The sequence below is a fragment of the Rhinoderma darwinii genome, chromosome 8 (assembly GCF_050947455.1).
Source record: "Rhinoderma darwinii isolate aRhiDar2 chromosome 8, aRhiDar2.hap1, whole genome shotgun sequence".
Taxonomy (NCBI): domain Eukaryota; kingdom Metazoa; phylum Chordata; class Amphibia; order Anura; family Rhinodermatidae; genus Rhinoderma; species Rhinoderma darwinii.
The window spans coordinates 118,079,271-118,094,810 of record NC_134694.1 but is presented as its reverse complement, the minus strand read 5'-3'; the positions used below and the strand labels follow the sequence as shown (position 1 = coordinate 118,094,810).

At 41.9% G+C, this 15,540-nt stretch overlaps 1 protein-coding gene across 4 annotated transcripts in view; it reads right to left on the bottom strand.

Moving 5' to 3' along the window:
- DIAPH2 (diaphanous related formin 2) overlaps positions 1-15,540 on the bottom strand; it is a 952,586-nt gene that overhangs the window by 446,654 nt on the left and 490,392 nt on the right. For all 4 annotated transcript variants that reach the window (XM_075836589.1, XM_075836591.1, XM_075836588.1 and 1 more), the window contains one exon: positions 14,702-14,941. In XM_075836589.1, the coding sequence (XP_075692704.1) occupies positions 14,702-14,941 (240 nt within the window). The remainder of the gene's footprint in view (positions 1-14,701; positions 14,942-15,540) is intronic.

Genomic DNA, 15,540 nt, shown 5'->3' with positions numbered 1-15,540 from the left:
TAAAAAAGTATTCATTTAAAAAAAAGAAAAACAACTTTTTTAATTTTAGGCCGATAGGGTGGTGTGTGGGCTTTTTTTTTAGTAGATTTTTTGTTTTTGTAGATTTTATTAATAGCATTTTGGGGGTATATGCGTCTTTTTGATCCCTTTTGTTTTCATTTTTTTGGGAGGCGAGGTGACCACAAATTCACCATGTGGGATAAATAAATTATATTTTAATACGACACATAGTTACTGCCACCGCAATACCAATTATGTTTTTTTTTTTTTTATTGTTTACAGTATTTTACGTTATAAAAATAGGAATTTTTTTTTTAGACTTTTAACATTTGTTTTTTTTAATGTGAATTTTTTTAATCTTTTGTTTTTTCATCCCACTAGTGAACTTTAACATGCGATCAAACTTATGTACTGTGGTGTATTATCTTTTTATCATTATCCCATTAGGAGTACTAAGATGGCAGATCTGGTAACTTCCACCAGGACCCCAAGTGCTATGACAACCCAACAGTGCGTCGAGGGAGGGGTGACAGGGTAACGGAGTGGTGCCTGTCCTAGACTTCTCACTTAGATGCTGCAATTGCCATTGGCCATGACATCGGAGTGGTCAAACGTCCGGGATCTAAAACACCCCCGATCCCGGCCTTTAGAGCAGTATCCTCAGCTCTCGAGTCCTCTCCATACACGCACCGGCGACGTCCGCCATACATGTACGGTAGATGTCACCAAGGGGTTTATTGATCTTTCTCATCACTTGTCTATGAACTGTATAGATGGAATCATGATATTCAATTGACTTTTTAATTTTTTTATTCTACATTAGGAGGTGGAAGCAGCAGCGGAGAAGCCGGTAGCCCGCCGTCTCGTCCAAGTGATCCTTCCTTTGTCCTAATCACTGTTTTCGCCTCTGATCATCTTTGCGTATTCAGAGAGCAGTTAATATTTAAGCAATCATGAATGCTCCGTTGCATATATCAAAACAGCTCCCATCCTCCGCCAGGCCCGATGCAGCACATGAATTCTAATGGAGCTCGCCTTTATTTAAACAAAATTAGGTTCTGTGCTCAATGCCAAGGGTTGTTTACAAATCATTGGTTTCTTCAATAATGCCACACGTAGCAATACAACATCCAGAAAGATAATGCATTTTTAAGCATATGCAATTACCATAAAGACATTAGCACTGGAGCTGCTACTTGACAGACTTAATACATACTTTCTAGGCTTGTCACAAAAGAAAGAAAAAAAAACGGAGAATGAATGAGGGAGAGACGGGGAAAATATTCGAGATCTTTCATGACTGGCGCTGACAATGGTTCAACAAGATGCAATTTATCACAGAAAGACGTCTTTATTGAAAGCTTCTGCTTTCTTGGGGCCCGTTCCAAATTTTCAGAATTCAATCTTGGTTTATGAGCGAAACGCGGAGTCAACGGACGACGAGGAAACTGCAAATTAGCAGCAAGCGTCTCCGTCACACCACGCCGTGGCAACGCTCCACGCCGGATCAGAAATAAAGTCCTACCTCATAATGGCGGTTAAATAGGTGACCCTTGGACTTCGAGATAACAGCCAATCAATAGCTCATAATCTTGGCGGACCGGACATTTAATTCATATGCGCATATCGTAGCCGCACGGAGAATTCATCACCCATCATACAGATATAGGTGTGGACAGGATCGGGTCATGGATGGGGGTGAGATGATTTACAGAATTATACAGATATGCAACAGTATTCCAATAGTCCGATAACAAATTTGGGCGACAACCAATATGGACGTCCTTACAAATTTTGCAGGGAAGTTTAAGAACCCAAAACTGCAAATGCAACCAGATATGAAATAATGCAATGGTCTCCCACCTGCGGCTTTCTAGCTGTTGTAGAATTATAACTCTTAGCATGCTGGGGGTTGTAGTTGTGCAGCTGCTGGATAGCCACAGGTCAGGGACCCCTGAGATAAAGGGATGTCTGGACAGGGGTCCAGAAGGTAAGGGGGCCAATTTCATAGCTCCCTGGTGGACTGTTAGACATAAAGTGGGGTGTTCTATGATGAACCATTGGGGAGCAGGGGCCCGTATACCGTCAGTGCCTAGTTGCTTTATCGTGGCATAGCTGATTTACCATTCAGGAGTCTAGGAAAGCAGGGTGAAGCAGTTTGTAGATGAAGCATGAGGTTTTATAAGACAATTAGAGCAGTTTGTTCTAGAACCAGGATCGGCGCTGACAACATTCACAGTAAGAGAGGACATAAGGCCAAGAGGTCTCAGGATGTCAGCGGAGAGAATATGAAGAGCTCGGGTTCAGGGGTAACAGACCATGATTTATTGATAGGAGGCAGAACCACAGCGATGATGGATATGAATGAGGAGGATAATGACAGCGAGGAGCAAAGAGGAGAGGAGGAAACATAACTACACAAAACCTTCCGAAACCAACCCCAACCGGAGCAGCAGCGACTCTGAGACCGCTAACAGACGAATAATGACTACATGAAGGGTGCGGGACAGGGGCGGGGGGTGCGGGACAGGGGCGGGGGGTGCGGGACAGGGGCGGAGGGTGCGGGACAGGGGCGGAGGGTGCGGGACAGGGGCGGAGGGTGCGGGACAAGGGCGGAGGGTGCGGGACAAGGGCGGAGGGTGGGGACAGGGGCGCAGTTCTATAGATTCAGTACATGAACATAATAATCTCCATTTCTATCCTTCTATGAGAAAGTCTAAATGTAACGCACTTAAGTCATGCAAAAGGAGCATTATATATCCTCCGATACTTATACCATGACACTGCCCCGTCACATGCTGCCCTGTCCTCACTGACATCATCACAAGAGGGGACGACACAAGATCAGCACTCTGCATTCCTGAAGTACTCTGTGCTGCCAAGAGCTTGTTCCTTCCACTATGTAACTCTCAGTCTGTGAACTCCCACTTGTCCCCATTCCCCTCCTCGCTTCATGACATTGCCCTGTCCTCACTAACATCATCACATGGATTGATAAGTTACTGCACCCAACAAGATCAGCACACTCCTCCCCTGAAATACTCTGTGCTGCTGGGGGATCCTATGCCCTCCACTACGTGACTCTCAGTCTGTGACCTCCCACTTGTCTGCATTACCCTGTTCAGATCATGACATTGTCCTGGTCACACACAGCCCTGTCCTCACTATCATCACATGGGTGGACAAGTCACTGCACCCTACAAGATCAGCCCACTCCCCTACTGAAATACTCTGCGCTGCTGGTGGATTTTGTTTTTTCCACTATGTAACTCTTAATCTGTGACCTCCCACAAGATCAGCACACTCCTCTTCTTAAGTACTCTGTGGTGCTGTGGATCCTGCTCCTTCCATTATGTAACTCTCGGTCTGTGAACTCCAACTTGTCTCCATTCCCCTCCTCACTTCATGAGTGGACACTGCACCCCACAAGATCAGCATACCCCTCTCCTGAAATACTCTGTACTGCTGGTGGACCTGTTTTTTCCCCCACTGTGTAATTCTCAATCTGTGACCACCCACAAGTTTAGTACACTCCTCTCCAGAAGTACTCTTTGCTGCTGGTGAACCTGTTCCTTTCATATTTCAATAGGGTCAACTTAATCCTTATATGACACTGCCCCTGTCCCTAAGGACCTGTTCACAACACGTTACAATGCTGCATTAGGCATTTACATTGGGAAAGATCATGGCGCGTATGCCAAATATATCCATAGGGGCCTTGTAATGACAGGGATGGGAAACAGACAAGTGAGCCCTAATCTACGCGCCACTCAGTCCCTGCCTACTTGCGACGACCCGCCCCAGGAGACGGGGTACAACTGGGCGACGGTCCCTACACTCAAGTGCACGACAGACAACCAGACAAAGGAACACAGAACAAAAGGGAAAAGGGGCAGTTGCCCACGGCAACACCGTGAGCAACAAGAGTGGTAAACGAGCCGAGTCAAACCAGGAGAGTACGAGGTGCCAAACGCAGAGCAGAAGAGTAGTCAGCAAGCCAGGGTCAATACGAAGCAGGGACAAGTCGTTCAAGAAGCTGCAGCAAGGCCAGGAAACCTACAGAGAAGAATCACAAGCAAGGAGGAACAGGAAAGGCAGGTATAAATAGACAGAGGGCGGGAGCTAGCTCCGTCTGGCCAGACTGTGATAGGCTCTCCCACTCCTAAGCCTGCCATCCTGAGTGGTGGAAGATGGAGTCAGTCTCACAGACATAGAAGCAGGTGCAGACTGATTACCTATGGGCGTAGATACAAAAGCTGTGCCTGGCAGATCCTTTACAGGCCTTTTCACATTTGCCGGGCTGGTACGTGGCAGCATTTACTTTATGCTTCTGTATAGAATGGTGTAGTGGACTAAACTATTCGAAACTAATGGAAACCGTAAAAATACATATTCAGCGTGCTGCACATTTTTTTACAACTGAAAGTTATTGGTGACAGACCCTATACAGTGGTATACGGCCCAGCCTTCTAGTGGAGTTATACAGTGGGAAATCCCAATGTGAAGTGAACCCTACATCCGCACCTGAGTCTATGACCATCCACTTGTCTCCATTCCCCTCCTCACATGACATTTCACTTACCATTATGTATCCATAAATAAGGGTCTGACAGGTGGAATTCGGTGCTAAAAAAATTGTAAAAACAACACCCCCCCCCCCCTCACACACACAAACACCCAAAAAATAAAAAATCCATCAATATAGGACAAAAAAAAATAAATCCAACAAAACAATCTGCACGGACCGCCCTCATGACTTCTGGGAACGATTCCAAATGGTTAAAAGTCATTGAATTGCTCAAACAAAGTCCCAGCATCTAATGGGCAGCAAAATATGTTGTGCAAAAGTGAACAGAAGAGTTTTGCTATTTTTTTTTACGGATTTCGATAAATCTACAAAACAAACAGGTCAAGATTTTAGGGCGAAATAAATAACATATAAAACTAATAACCCCGCCGGCCATAATGAGAGAAGTTTGTTTTGATTGTTCCCCTCGGACGCCATGTCGCAGCAGAACGCCACGTACGAGGGCCCCCACCAGCAGCCAGAAAGCCACAACAGCGTTTTGTTTGCGCACACAACAAACCTTTTAGTAATTTATGGCATTTGTGCACTGAAATTATCCCGGTGGGAAGAGGAAACGTATCACAGCCTCCTACGTTAATTATAACAATCCGACGCTCAGCGCTTATTAACAGAAAATTTATTTTTCTAGAGGAATAGAAAAAAAATCAGTAGATCGAAAGGAAAATTATCCCGCACCCCAATGGGTAGATATACTTTAAGGGATAATACACACCATACTGGAGAATGTAAGGTCTATGGAAAGAGGAGAAATCAGGATGAACCAGGGATTTTGTGGTCAGACTGGCTGATTTCTCCACTATAAAGTGACAAATTTACTAAGGAAATTGGAGCAATTATACGGAGTGCATGGCGTGTGTCAAATATTTTATGCAATTTTAAAACTTTATACACGTACCTTAAAAGTTGAGAGAAAAGGGTGTGGCTAAGAGGAATTGTATAAATAATACGTGATTTCAGCTCTGCACAATAGTGAGTACAGCTCTGGAGTATAATACAGGATGTAACGCGGGATCAGTAGAGGATAAGTAGTGTCACAGTGACTCCACAAACAGAATAGAGAGTGCAGCTCTGGAGTATAATACAGAAAGTAACTCAGGATCAGTACAGGATAAGTAACATCATGTGTTTACACAGTGACTCCACCAGCAGAATAGTGAGTGCAGCTCTGGAGTATAATACAGAAAGTAACTCAGGATCAGTGCGGGATAAGTAATGTCATGTATGTATACAGTGACTTCACCAGCAGAATAGTGAGTTCAGCTCTGGAGTATAATACCGGATGCAACTCAGGATCAGTACAGGATAAGTAATGTAATGTATGTACACAGTGACACCCCCAGCAGAATAGTGAGTGCACCTCTGGGGTATAATACAGGATGTAACTCAGGATCAGTACAGGATAAGTAATGTCATCTATGTACACAGTGACTCCACCAGCAGAATAGTGAGTGCAGCTCTGGAGTATAATACAGGATGTAACTTAGGATCAGTACAGGATAAGTAATGTAATGTATGTACACAGTGACTCCACCAGCAGAATAGTGAGTGCAGCTCTGGAGTATAATACAGGATGTAACTCAGGATCAGTACAGGATAAGTAATGTCATGTATGTACACAGTGGCAACACCAGCAGAATAGTGAGTGCAGCTCTGGAGTATAATACAGGATGTAACTTAGGATCAGTACAGGATAAGTAATGTATGTACACAGTGACTCCACCAGCAGAATAGTGAGTGCAGCTCTGGAGTATAATACAGGATGTAACTCAGGATCAGTACAGGATAAGTAATGTCATGTATGTACACAGTGTCAACACCAGCAGAATAGTGAGTGCAGCTCTGGAGTATAATGCAGGATGTAACTCAGGATCAGTACAGGATAAGTAATGTAATGTATGTACACAGTGACTCCACCAGCAGAATAGTGAGTACAGCTCTGGAGTATAATACAGGATGTAACTCAGGATCAGTACAGGATAAGTAATGTAATGTATGTACACTGTGACTCCACCAACAGAATAGTGAGTGCAGCTCTGGAGTATAATACAGGATGTAACTCAGGATCTGTACAGGATAAGTAATGTCATGTATGCACACAGTGACTCCTTCAGCAGAATAGGGATTGCAGCTCTGGAGTAGTTATAACTTTATTTATTAAATAAACACGAAGACTGGATGGACCCTTTAAGAGTAAAAATTATATGTGAAGAATGAGAACATCAGGCCTGGATTCAGGTGAGAGAACAGGCTGGGGTCATTGAGTACAGGCTGGTGAACGCATGTTAATGTAATTCTACAATAACCAGCTGTCATTTTTAATGACCCCATTACATTTCCTCATAGGGAAAGGGGGAAGCAAGTTTTGTGCAGCCTCCTACTCCCCCGTTGTTGACGCTGTACAGTTTTGGACACATGAAGGGTATTGCTGGAGTCTCGCTAGCGCAGTTCACTTTGACAAAGCCGCTCGTCAAGAAGGTCATAGCAAACTTTCTGCCATTTGTGGCCCTGAAGCAAAGCTTGTTACCCAACAAAACACAATAGAAGATGACACGGAGGCGTAAAGCTGACAAACGCTTCACCTATACAGGCAGCAAGCAAGGTCCTTCAAGTCAAACCTCATCCTTGCCTTTTACTATTTCACTAAGAAATGTGGAGAACTCATCAGAAGGTCCACAATTCATGTTTGTTCTCCACAATAATCTTATCTTAAGTGAAGTGCACCGCTCGATGGACAATCACATGCACAATACAGCGGTGTAATATATACACATATATACTTATATTACAACAATACTAAAATAGTAAAATCCACAAGTTATCGGTAGCATTGTGGGTTGTCTACATATAGAATTGGACCAAGATATGTGACGTCCAACTTCCCATTTTTTCAATAATTCACAATATAACGTCAATAAAAGTGTTTTGTGGGGCTATATACTATATACTGGGTTATCTCATTACAATACAGCCTCAATAATACACCATAAATAGCTTCAATAACATTATACAGATCTATCTATCTCATATCTAGCTATCTCATATCTATCTATCTATCTATCTCATATCTAGCTATCTCATATCTATCTATCTCATATCTATCTATCTATCTATCTCATATCTATCTATCTATCTCATATCTATCTATCTCATATCTATCTATCTATCTATCTCATATCTATCTATCTCATATCTATCTATCTATCTATCTCATATCTATCTATCTCATATCTATCTATCTATCTATCTATCTCATTATCTATCTATCTATCTATCTATCTATCTATCTATCTCATATCTATCTATCTATCTATCATCTCATATCAATCTATCTCATATCTATCTATCTCATATCTATCTATCTCATATCTATCTATCTCATATCTATCTATCTATCTCATATCTATCTATCTATCTCATATCTATCTATCTATCTCATATCTATCTATCTATCTATCTATCTATCTATCTATCTATCTATCTATCTCATATCTATCTATCTCATATCTATCTATCTATCTCATATCTATCTATCTATCTCATATCTATCTCATATCTATCTATCTATCTCATATCTATCTATCTCATATCTATCTATCTCATATTTATCTCATATCTATCTATCTATCTATCTATCTATCTATCTCATATCTATCTATCTCATATCTATCTATCTCATATCTATCTATCTATCTATCTCATATCCATCTATCTATCTCATATCCATCTATCTCATATCTATCTATCTCATATCTATCTATCTCATATCTATCTATCTCATATCTATCTATCTCATATCTATCTATCTATCTATCTATCTATCTATCTATCTATCTATCTATCTATCTATCTATCTATCTATCTATCTATCTATCTATCTATCTATCTATCTATCTATCTCCTATCTATCTCCTATCTATCTCCTATCTATCTCCTATCTATCTCCTATCTATCTCCTATCTATCTCCTATCTATCTCCTATCTTTCTCCTATCTATCTCCTATCTATCTCCTATCTATCTCCTGTCTGTCTGTCTATCCATTCATATGTCTCCTATCTATCTATCTCATATCTATCTATCTATCTATCTATCTATCTATCTATCTATCTATCTATCTATCTCATATCTATCTATCTATCTATCTCATATCTATCTATCTATGTATCTCATATCTATCTATCTCATATCTATCTATCTATCTAATATCTATCTATCTATCTATCTATCTCATATCTATCTATCTATCTCATATCTATCTATCTATCTCATATTTATCTATCTATCTCATATCTATCTATCTATCTCATATCTATCTATCTCATATCTATCTATCTATCTCATATCTATCTATCTATCTCATATCTATCTATCTCATATCTATCTCTCTATCTCATATCTATCTCTCTATCTCATATCTATCTATCTATCTATCTATCTATCTCCTATCTATCTCCTATCTATCTCCTATCTATCTCCTGTCTATCTCCTGTCTATCTCCTGTCTATCTCCTGTCTATCTCCTGTCTATCTCCTGTCTATCTCCTGTCTATCTCCTGTCTATCTCCTGTCTATCTCCTGTCTATCTCCTGTCTATCTCCTGTCTATCTCCTGTCTATCTCCTGTCTATCTCCTGTCTATCTCCTGTCTATCTCCTGTCTATCTCCTGTCTATCTCCTGTCTATCTCCTGTCTATCTCCTGTCTATCTCCTGTCTGTCTGTCTATCCATCCATATGTCTCCTATCTATCTATCTATCTATCTCATATCTATCTATCTCATATCTATCTATCTCATATCTATCTATCTATCTCATATCTATCTATCTATCTCATATCTATCTATCTCATATCTATCTATCTCATTTCATATCATTCGATCTAATTAAAGATGACAAGTTTGCTATTTTTGACTCCGGCTATAATGGAAGCTTCTTTAGTGTTGTGTCTCTTTTCCCCCTCCTCTCGCAGTCATTGTTATTTCATACATTGCAGATATTTTCTCTTACTTGTCTGTGTATTTCGGTTCCTGGTGTGAACGTGCTCAGATAGATCTTGTGTCAGGCTCTATTGTAGGACTGGATACAGAGAACTTGAATGGATACATTGAGGCATACGTGACATAGCGGCAACAGACAATTCTGTGTGTTAGTAACTGTATCCAGCAGTAAATCAGAAAGCTCTTTACCTCCACAATAGAGGACACAATGTGCTCAGAGATTTAGGTTTTTAACAAGGTAAAATACAAGACAATTCTCCATAGTTCACAAAGTTTGTTTGATACATTGAAACGGTTTGGTTGCCTCAAGGAGATATCCAAGAAACTCAAGATCATGGTTTGATCCTCCTACAATTATAAGCACAGATGTAGAGTTGCAAACCCCATCACATCTGTAATGTTTATATATCTTAATTCATCCCGACCTCCTGGTTCATGAATGGAATTATAGTAAGTACTGACACAGGCAGAGCAATAAGGGAGTTTCCTCCTAGAATTGCACGCACTGTAGTACAATATATTATATGATGTAGGAGGGTTCCTATAGATCTGCTTATCCTGAGGTCCCTGGTTCATGAACAGAACGCAAGAACTACAGTGAATACTGACACATAAACCAGAAGAGGAGTGTAAAAGACGGAGCAGGAAAAGGTACCAGTATTAAAATGCAGATTTGTATAACATACACTTTCTGTGGCCTGAGTGGTTGTCAAAAAATAAAAAGTACCATATCAGCTCTCAGGTGTGAGGATCTTGTCAAACATCTCCAAAAATTTCATCTTCCTTGACCTCTTTGAGCGCTAGTAATCGGTCACATCTAAGTTATGTACTAAGATGTGATTGGTAAGAGCTCGAGCCTGCGTGTCAGAGACATGTAGAACCCACTGACACTGAACCCGTCAGTGACGCTGACCTTTCCGGTACAGGTTTCCGCGCAAGATACAGCTGCTCTATATACAGGATACAAAGCAGATGTATCTGAAAAAGTAAAAAACAAGTTTTTCTACATACGTAACCTGTCCTCTGTCAGGGCAACGGTGGGCAAACACACCCTGCAAATTGCAAACTAGCAAAGGGCGCCAGTGCAAAAACAGTATGTGCGCCCCCAGTTGCCCAATAACTAATATACAGAGGGTGGTGGGCTCTCTCAATGTCTCACATCACTGCCAGTAATTGGGAACCATGGAAAGAACTAGCACAACTAACACCTGGGGCATACATAAACCAGACGGGTCCCCATAGCCAAAAATAAAATATTGCCCTCCCTGTTTCATCCCATTTCATATCTCCATATTGGGACAGAAAAGTCCAATTCTAAAAACCTCCCTCCCACCCCTTGTTGGAGAAAAGGTGATCTGAACCTCCGGCTGGTTTCCCCTCACATATTGACTAATGTTGGGTGAGGAAGAGCGCAGAGGAAATGTGAATGGGACTTGCATGAGCTGCTCCCCCTTCATGGCCCCATAGCATCTGTATGGGCTGCCTATATGGTACATAGGACCCTTGGTTCTAAGTCATACCTCCGAGATCTTAAAATCCAAATTGTGGGACATTTGAAGTCCTGAAGTGCCCCTTAAATATCCTAGAAACTCCTCTTTTATGTCAATTAGAGACTTTTGCGGTCTGGTTCATAGGGGGGTCCACCGGGAAAAAAAAAAATGTCCAGGTACCGTTGGCTGGTAATAGTGACATACATTGAGAACAGGACGCTGCATACCTAAGAGAAAAATTGGGCCCCTTTCAGGTTCTACTTAATAGCACCACAGCCCTAACCACCTGCGGAAGCAAACCACATCCTTGGGCAAGTACTCACCACCCTTTTAGATGGGGATGAGACATACTTGGAATGGGCCCGTTTTTCAGGGACCCCACAATTGCCACAAGTTTTACCTCTATGGTACGTTTTTGCAAATGTTATGCCCTGTTTGCAATCGTTATGGTTGAAAAACGAAACTCAAAAATTATGGGGGTCCCACATACTTTGGTCATGTAGTGCATCTCAGGATCACAGTATTGTCGATACAAGATGATACTCTGTACCATAACCAGTCGCCACCAGACTCTCATGGAAACAAAGTATCCAATATAATGTGCCTGCAACTTTATTACAATACAAAAACGAGAATGGGGGAGGGGGGGTTGTGAATCCCGACAACGCTCTGTTTTGATGAGTTTGCGGCTCCTGATCGTCCATGTAAATGTTGATTATTATATTCTGATGGGAAGTTGTTGCTGCTGGGAGAGGATCCATTTCCCAGAAGACTGCGGAGAATGTGCAGCATTTGATTTGAAAATCCTAATCTCCTTCCTCCAAAACAACGTGATGATGATATTTCCCCGCAGATATGTTCTATTTCATCTGAAGTTTGGCAGACGCTGGGCACGTTTCTCAGAGTTTACTCCTAGTAATACAAATCACATCAACCGCACGAGAAGGAGCCGGAGCTCGACAAGGGGATGACAGCGGGAGGTCGGGCTCATCCCGGGATAGGGGAGACGATAGAAAGACATGGATTCGGTGTTAACATCAACTTTTCAATTGGAAATCCTCATGAGCAGGGGCGGGACAAACGTTTTTTTTTCTATACCCGCCCACAAGGAGTAACTTTTTTCCTTGGAAGAGGGGAGTTGCTATTTTGGTTCCAGGGTTTAGTCCCTTTTTACATCCCTTAACACCTGATAACCGATAAATGTGCGGAAAGAAAACACAGAGGAGGGAATTATTAATACTGGCTTTTCATACACCCGTTTTAATAAGAAGCAACACATTTATTAGGTGGCACACGCCTCTTAATAAATGTGTCGCATCATTGGCATAAAATCTACACCATCCAGGATCTGGCATAGATTTCCGATATAATTTACGCCATTTCATTGCGGTAAGTTATAGTAGAAGCGTCCTCTATTTTTCCTGTAGCCCTCTGTAAAATCACGTTTAACGCATCGTACTGCAGAGTGGTGCCAAATGACAAACATTACCTTGTCAGGTTTATTTGCCGTTCTCTGTAAAACCACATTATACAAATGACAAACTCTGCTCTGCCATAACAAACTCAATTCTGCTTCATCTGGAACTGATCAGGTTTGGCTGAAGTCTTCTGTAAAACCACATATAAGTAATCATAATATTAACACGATTCGTGCCAAATGACCAACTCAGCTCTGCTATACTTGTATGTTTTTTTTATATTGTTATATTCATGGGGTTTAAGGGACAGGGCTTTGTTTTTTCATAAATTACGCTCGGACTGGAGGGAGAGAGAACTCCAGAGCTGCCTGGATACAGCACTGTAATGAAGCAAGGCTTAGAACGCCGCCGCTCACTTAACAGGAGATGCACGATTCATTTCCGTCAGGTTGTGCTGACCACTGACCGCAGCGTGTTTAATGTAGCGTACACAGCTAAACCAGGGTAATCCATGCTTGATTCAGCCAAGGATGGGAGCACGGACAGCTCCTAAGCAAGAAACCAATCTTATAGCTTGTATTTACAATGCACGGTTTAATCCCCAATCCCTTTTAATCCCAAAAAAAATAAAAAAATCACAAACCACCCCAGATTAACAGTATGTGACTGCCGCTCGCCTATAAATAACAGTCTGCCGCGCCAATTATATGAAGGCTTTTGCTTTTCAATTTCACTTATGCTTTTAATTTTGCAGTGTCAGTCATAATTACAGCTCACAGAAAGTAGTCCCGTTTTTTCCATCGCACTTTTGTTTGGAATCATCTCAGATGATCGGCTCCTTTAATAATTGAGACGCCAGAAAGCATTTACTTGTAAAAAGAAAAGACGGCAACAAAATCTGTCAAAAATCAAGGAGCTGTCATCAAACCAAAGAAAAGTGAACTTACCTGGGAACAAATAACAGATCTGAATTATTCACCTGGCAGAAGAGTGGAGGGACACACCAGAAAACTGTATTATTCTCACATGTCAAGGAGGGGACTGTAAGGCATGGAACGGGATGAAGTGCAATTTTTATGTATTGCTAAAGTGACTCGTGCAGTAAAGGTTACGCGTTGTGGCGGCAGCTGAAAACTTTTACAGAAATTCACGGAAGTTAAAGTTGAATATTGGATCTGTATTAGACAAGGTCTGTCATATGGGTGTGCAATTAGTGTGGGCGTACAGGGAACACCAACGGTCATGAGTTAAGGGGGCACCACTGGCCCTGATGGATCCTACATTTGGACCCCCAATCTCACACTTGAAAGAGAGCTGCACAGCCTGTAGTTATATTCCCTAGTCTATAGATTAAGCAGCAGTATTTTGGGCAACATTATTCAGGCACTTTATGATTGTATTATTTGGGCACTATAGGGCATGGGTGTGGGACTTCAATCAACAATTGACACATATTAAACAGGGCGCCAGACTATCCAAGGCAGTCCCTGGTAATATTATGGACTGTGAATATACAACATGTTTCCAAGTCGAAGTGACTCTTTCATGCAGCTTCATACCACGGATCTGAAAGGCATTGCATGCGGGAATTTAATCAAATATTGGATTGTCATTGTGATGTTCTACGTTTCTATTGCTTCCAAACACTTGGATGTTTATCTGGACGGCAGCGCCTATCTGGTCCCCGGCATTGTTCCTCATCACACTACACTATGAATGGTGGTGGCAATTGTCGACTCTTATAAAAGATTCTGGGGAAAAAAAGTCGCAAAGAGTGGGGGAGAAGAGGTGCGCTGCTCCGTGGTGTGGCAGTCAAAATGGGGAAGGTTGTAAGATCCAATTCCTATAACAAAGTAGTGGTGAGGAAAAGGTCTGAGGATCAGATAGGCGCTGCCATACATCAAACCAGAAATGTACAGGAATAACGGCGGGCACCAGATAGCGCTGCCGTCCAGATAAATATCTCAGTGTAGTAAAACAATGTAAGGGTCGAGCATAACCCCCTCTCCACGGGCACGGTTCCCTACATTGGTAGACTCAGCATTGGTATTGGGATGTCACGCCCGCAAGAATTGTTGTACAACCAAACAAGCTGAGCTTATTACTTTTTTAGGTTATCCCTCCATACTGATCTACATTTACCAATCATAACATTCCCAAATGCCCCAATTCTGGATAATCCCACAACTTTCATTGTGTACAGTAATCTCTTACCTTGCAGAGGAAGCTGACATTAAAGCCGAGCGACTTTGCATTTCGGGATCCAGAGTTCATATAATTCCCCACCAGTAATACCAGTTCTAACATTTTCTTGAAGTTTTCACTCTTCTTCAGCTCTTCGCAGGCCAGCGTTACCGCTATGATATCTGGCTTGATGTTGCCCATGTGTTCCTCAAAGGTCAACTTGAAGAGTATTCCGTTGAGACGCGGCCGTAGCATTTTCACCGTGCTCATCTGTATTGAGAAGAACACATTCAATGTATTACATGAAGAGGATATAAAGGTGCACAGATATTCTCCATGGGCTTTATCAGAAACCCTTGACCCTTCTACCGTCAGTCTGTGAACCCCCTACCATCTCCATTCTCTACTTCACATTATGACCCTATGACATCATTAATATGATCACACGATTGGACAGGTCACTGCCCCCTACAAGATCAGCACATTACTCTCCTGAAATGCTCTGTGCTGGTGGTGGACCCTGCGACTCTAACGCTCAATCTTTATCCTCCTTGCCATTCTCCTTCACTTCTGCATTAGTTTACCAGAGAAGGGTTTGGGGACACGGCCATTAAAATTGGGGTAGCGAGATAGTAAAGATGGATATAAGATGAATAGCTGGGGGCAGCTTAGATATTCTCTATCATACATGGGTCATATTGTCACTTTTTCAAGGGCTACAGTATGTGTGGCTCATTAGTCTTCTGCAAAACCAAGGTCACGGCAGCGACAACGCTTAGAGGTGACTCCACAATGAAGAAGCGTCCTCGGCCGAGACATTACCTGCTGCATAAGAGAGTTACGTTTTGGATCTTTAGGCTTTCCACGGA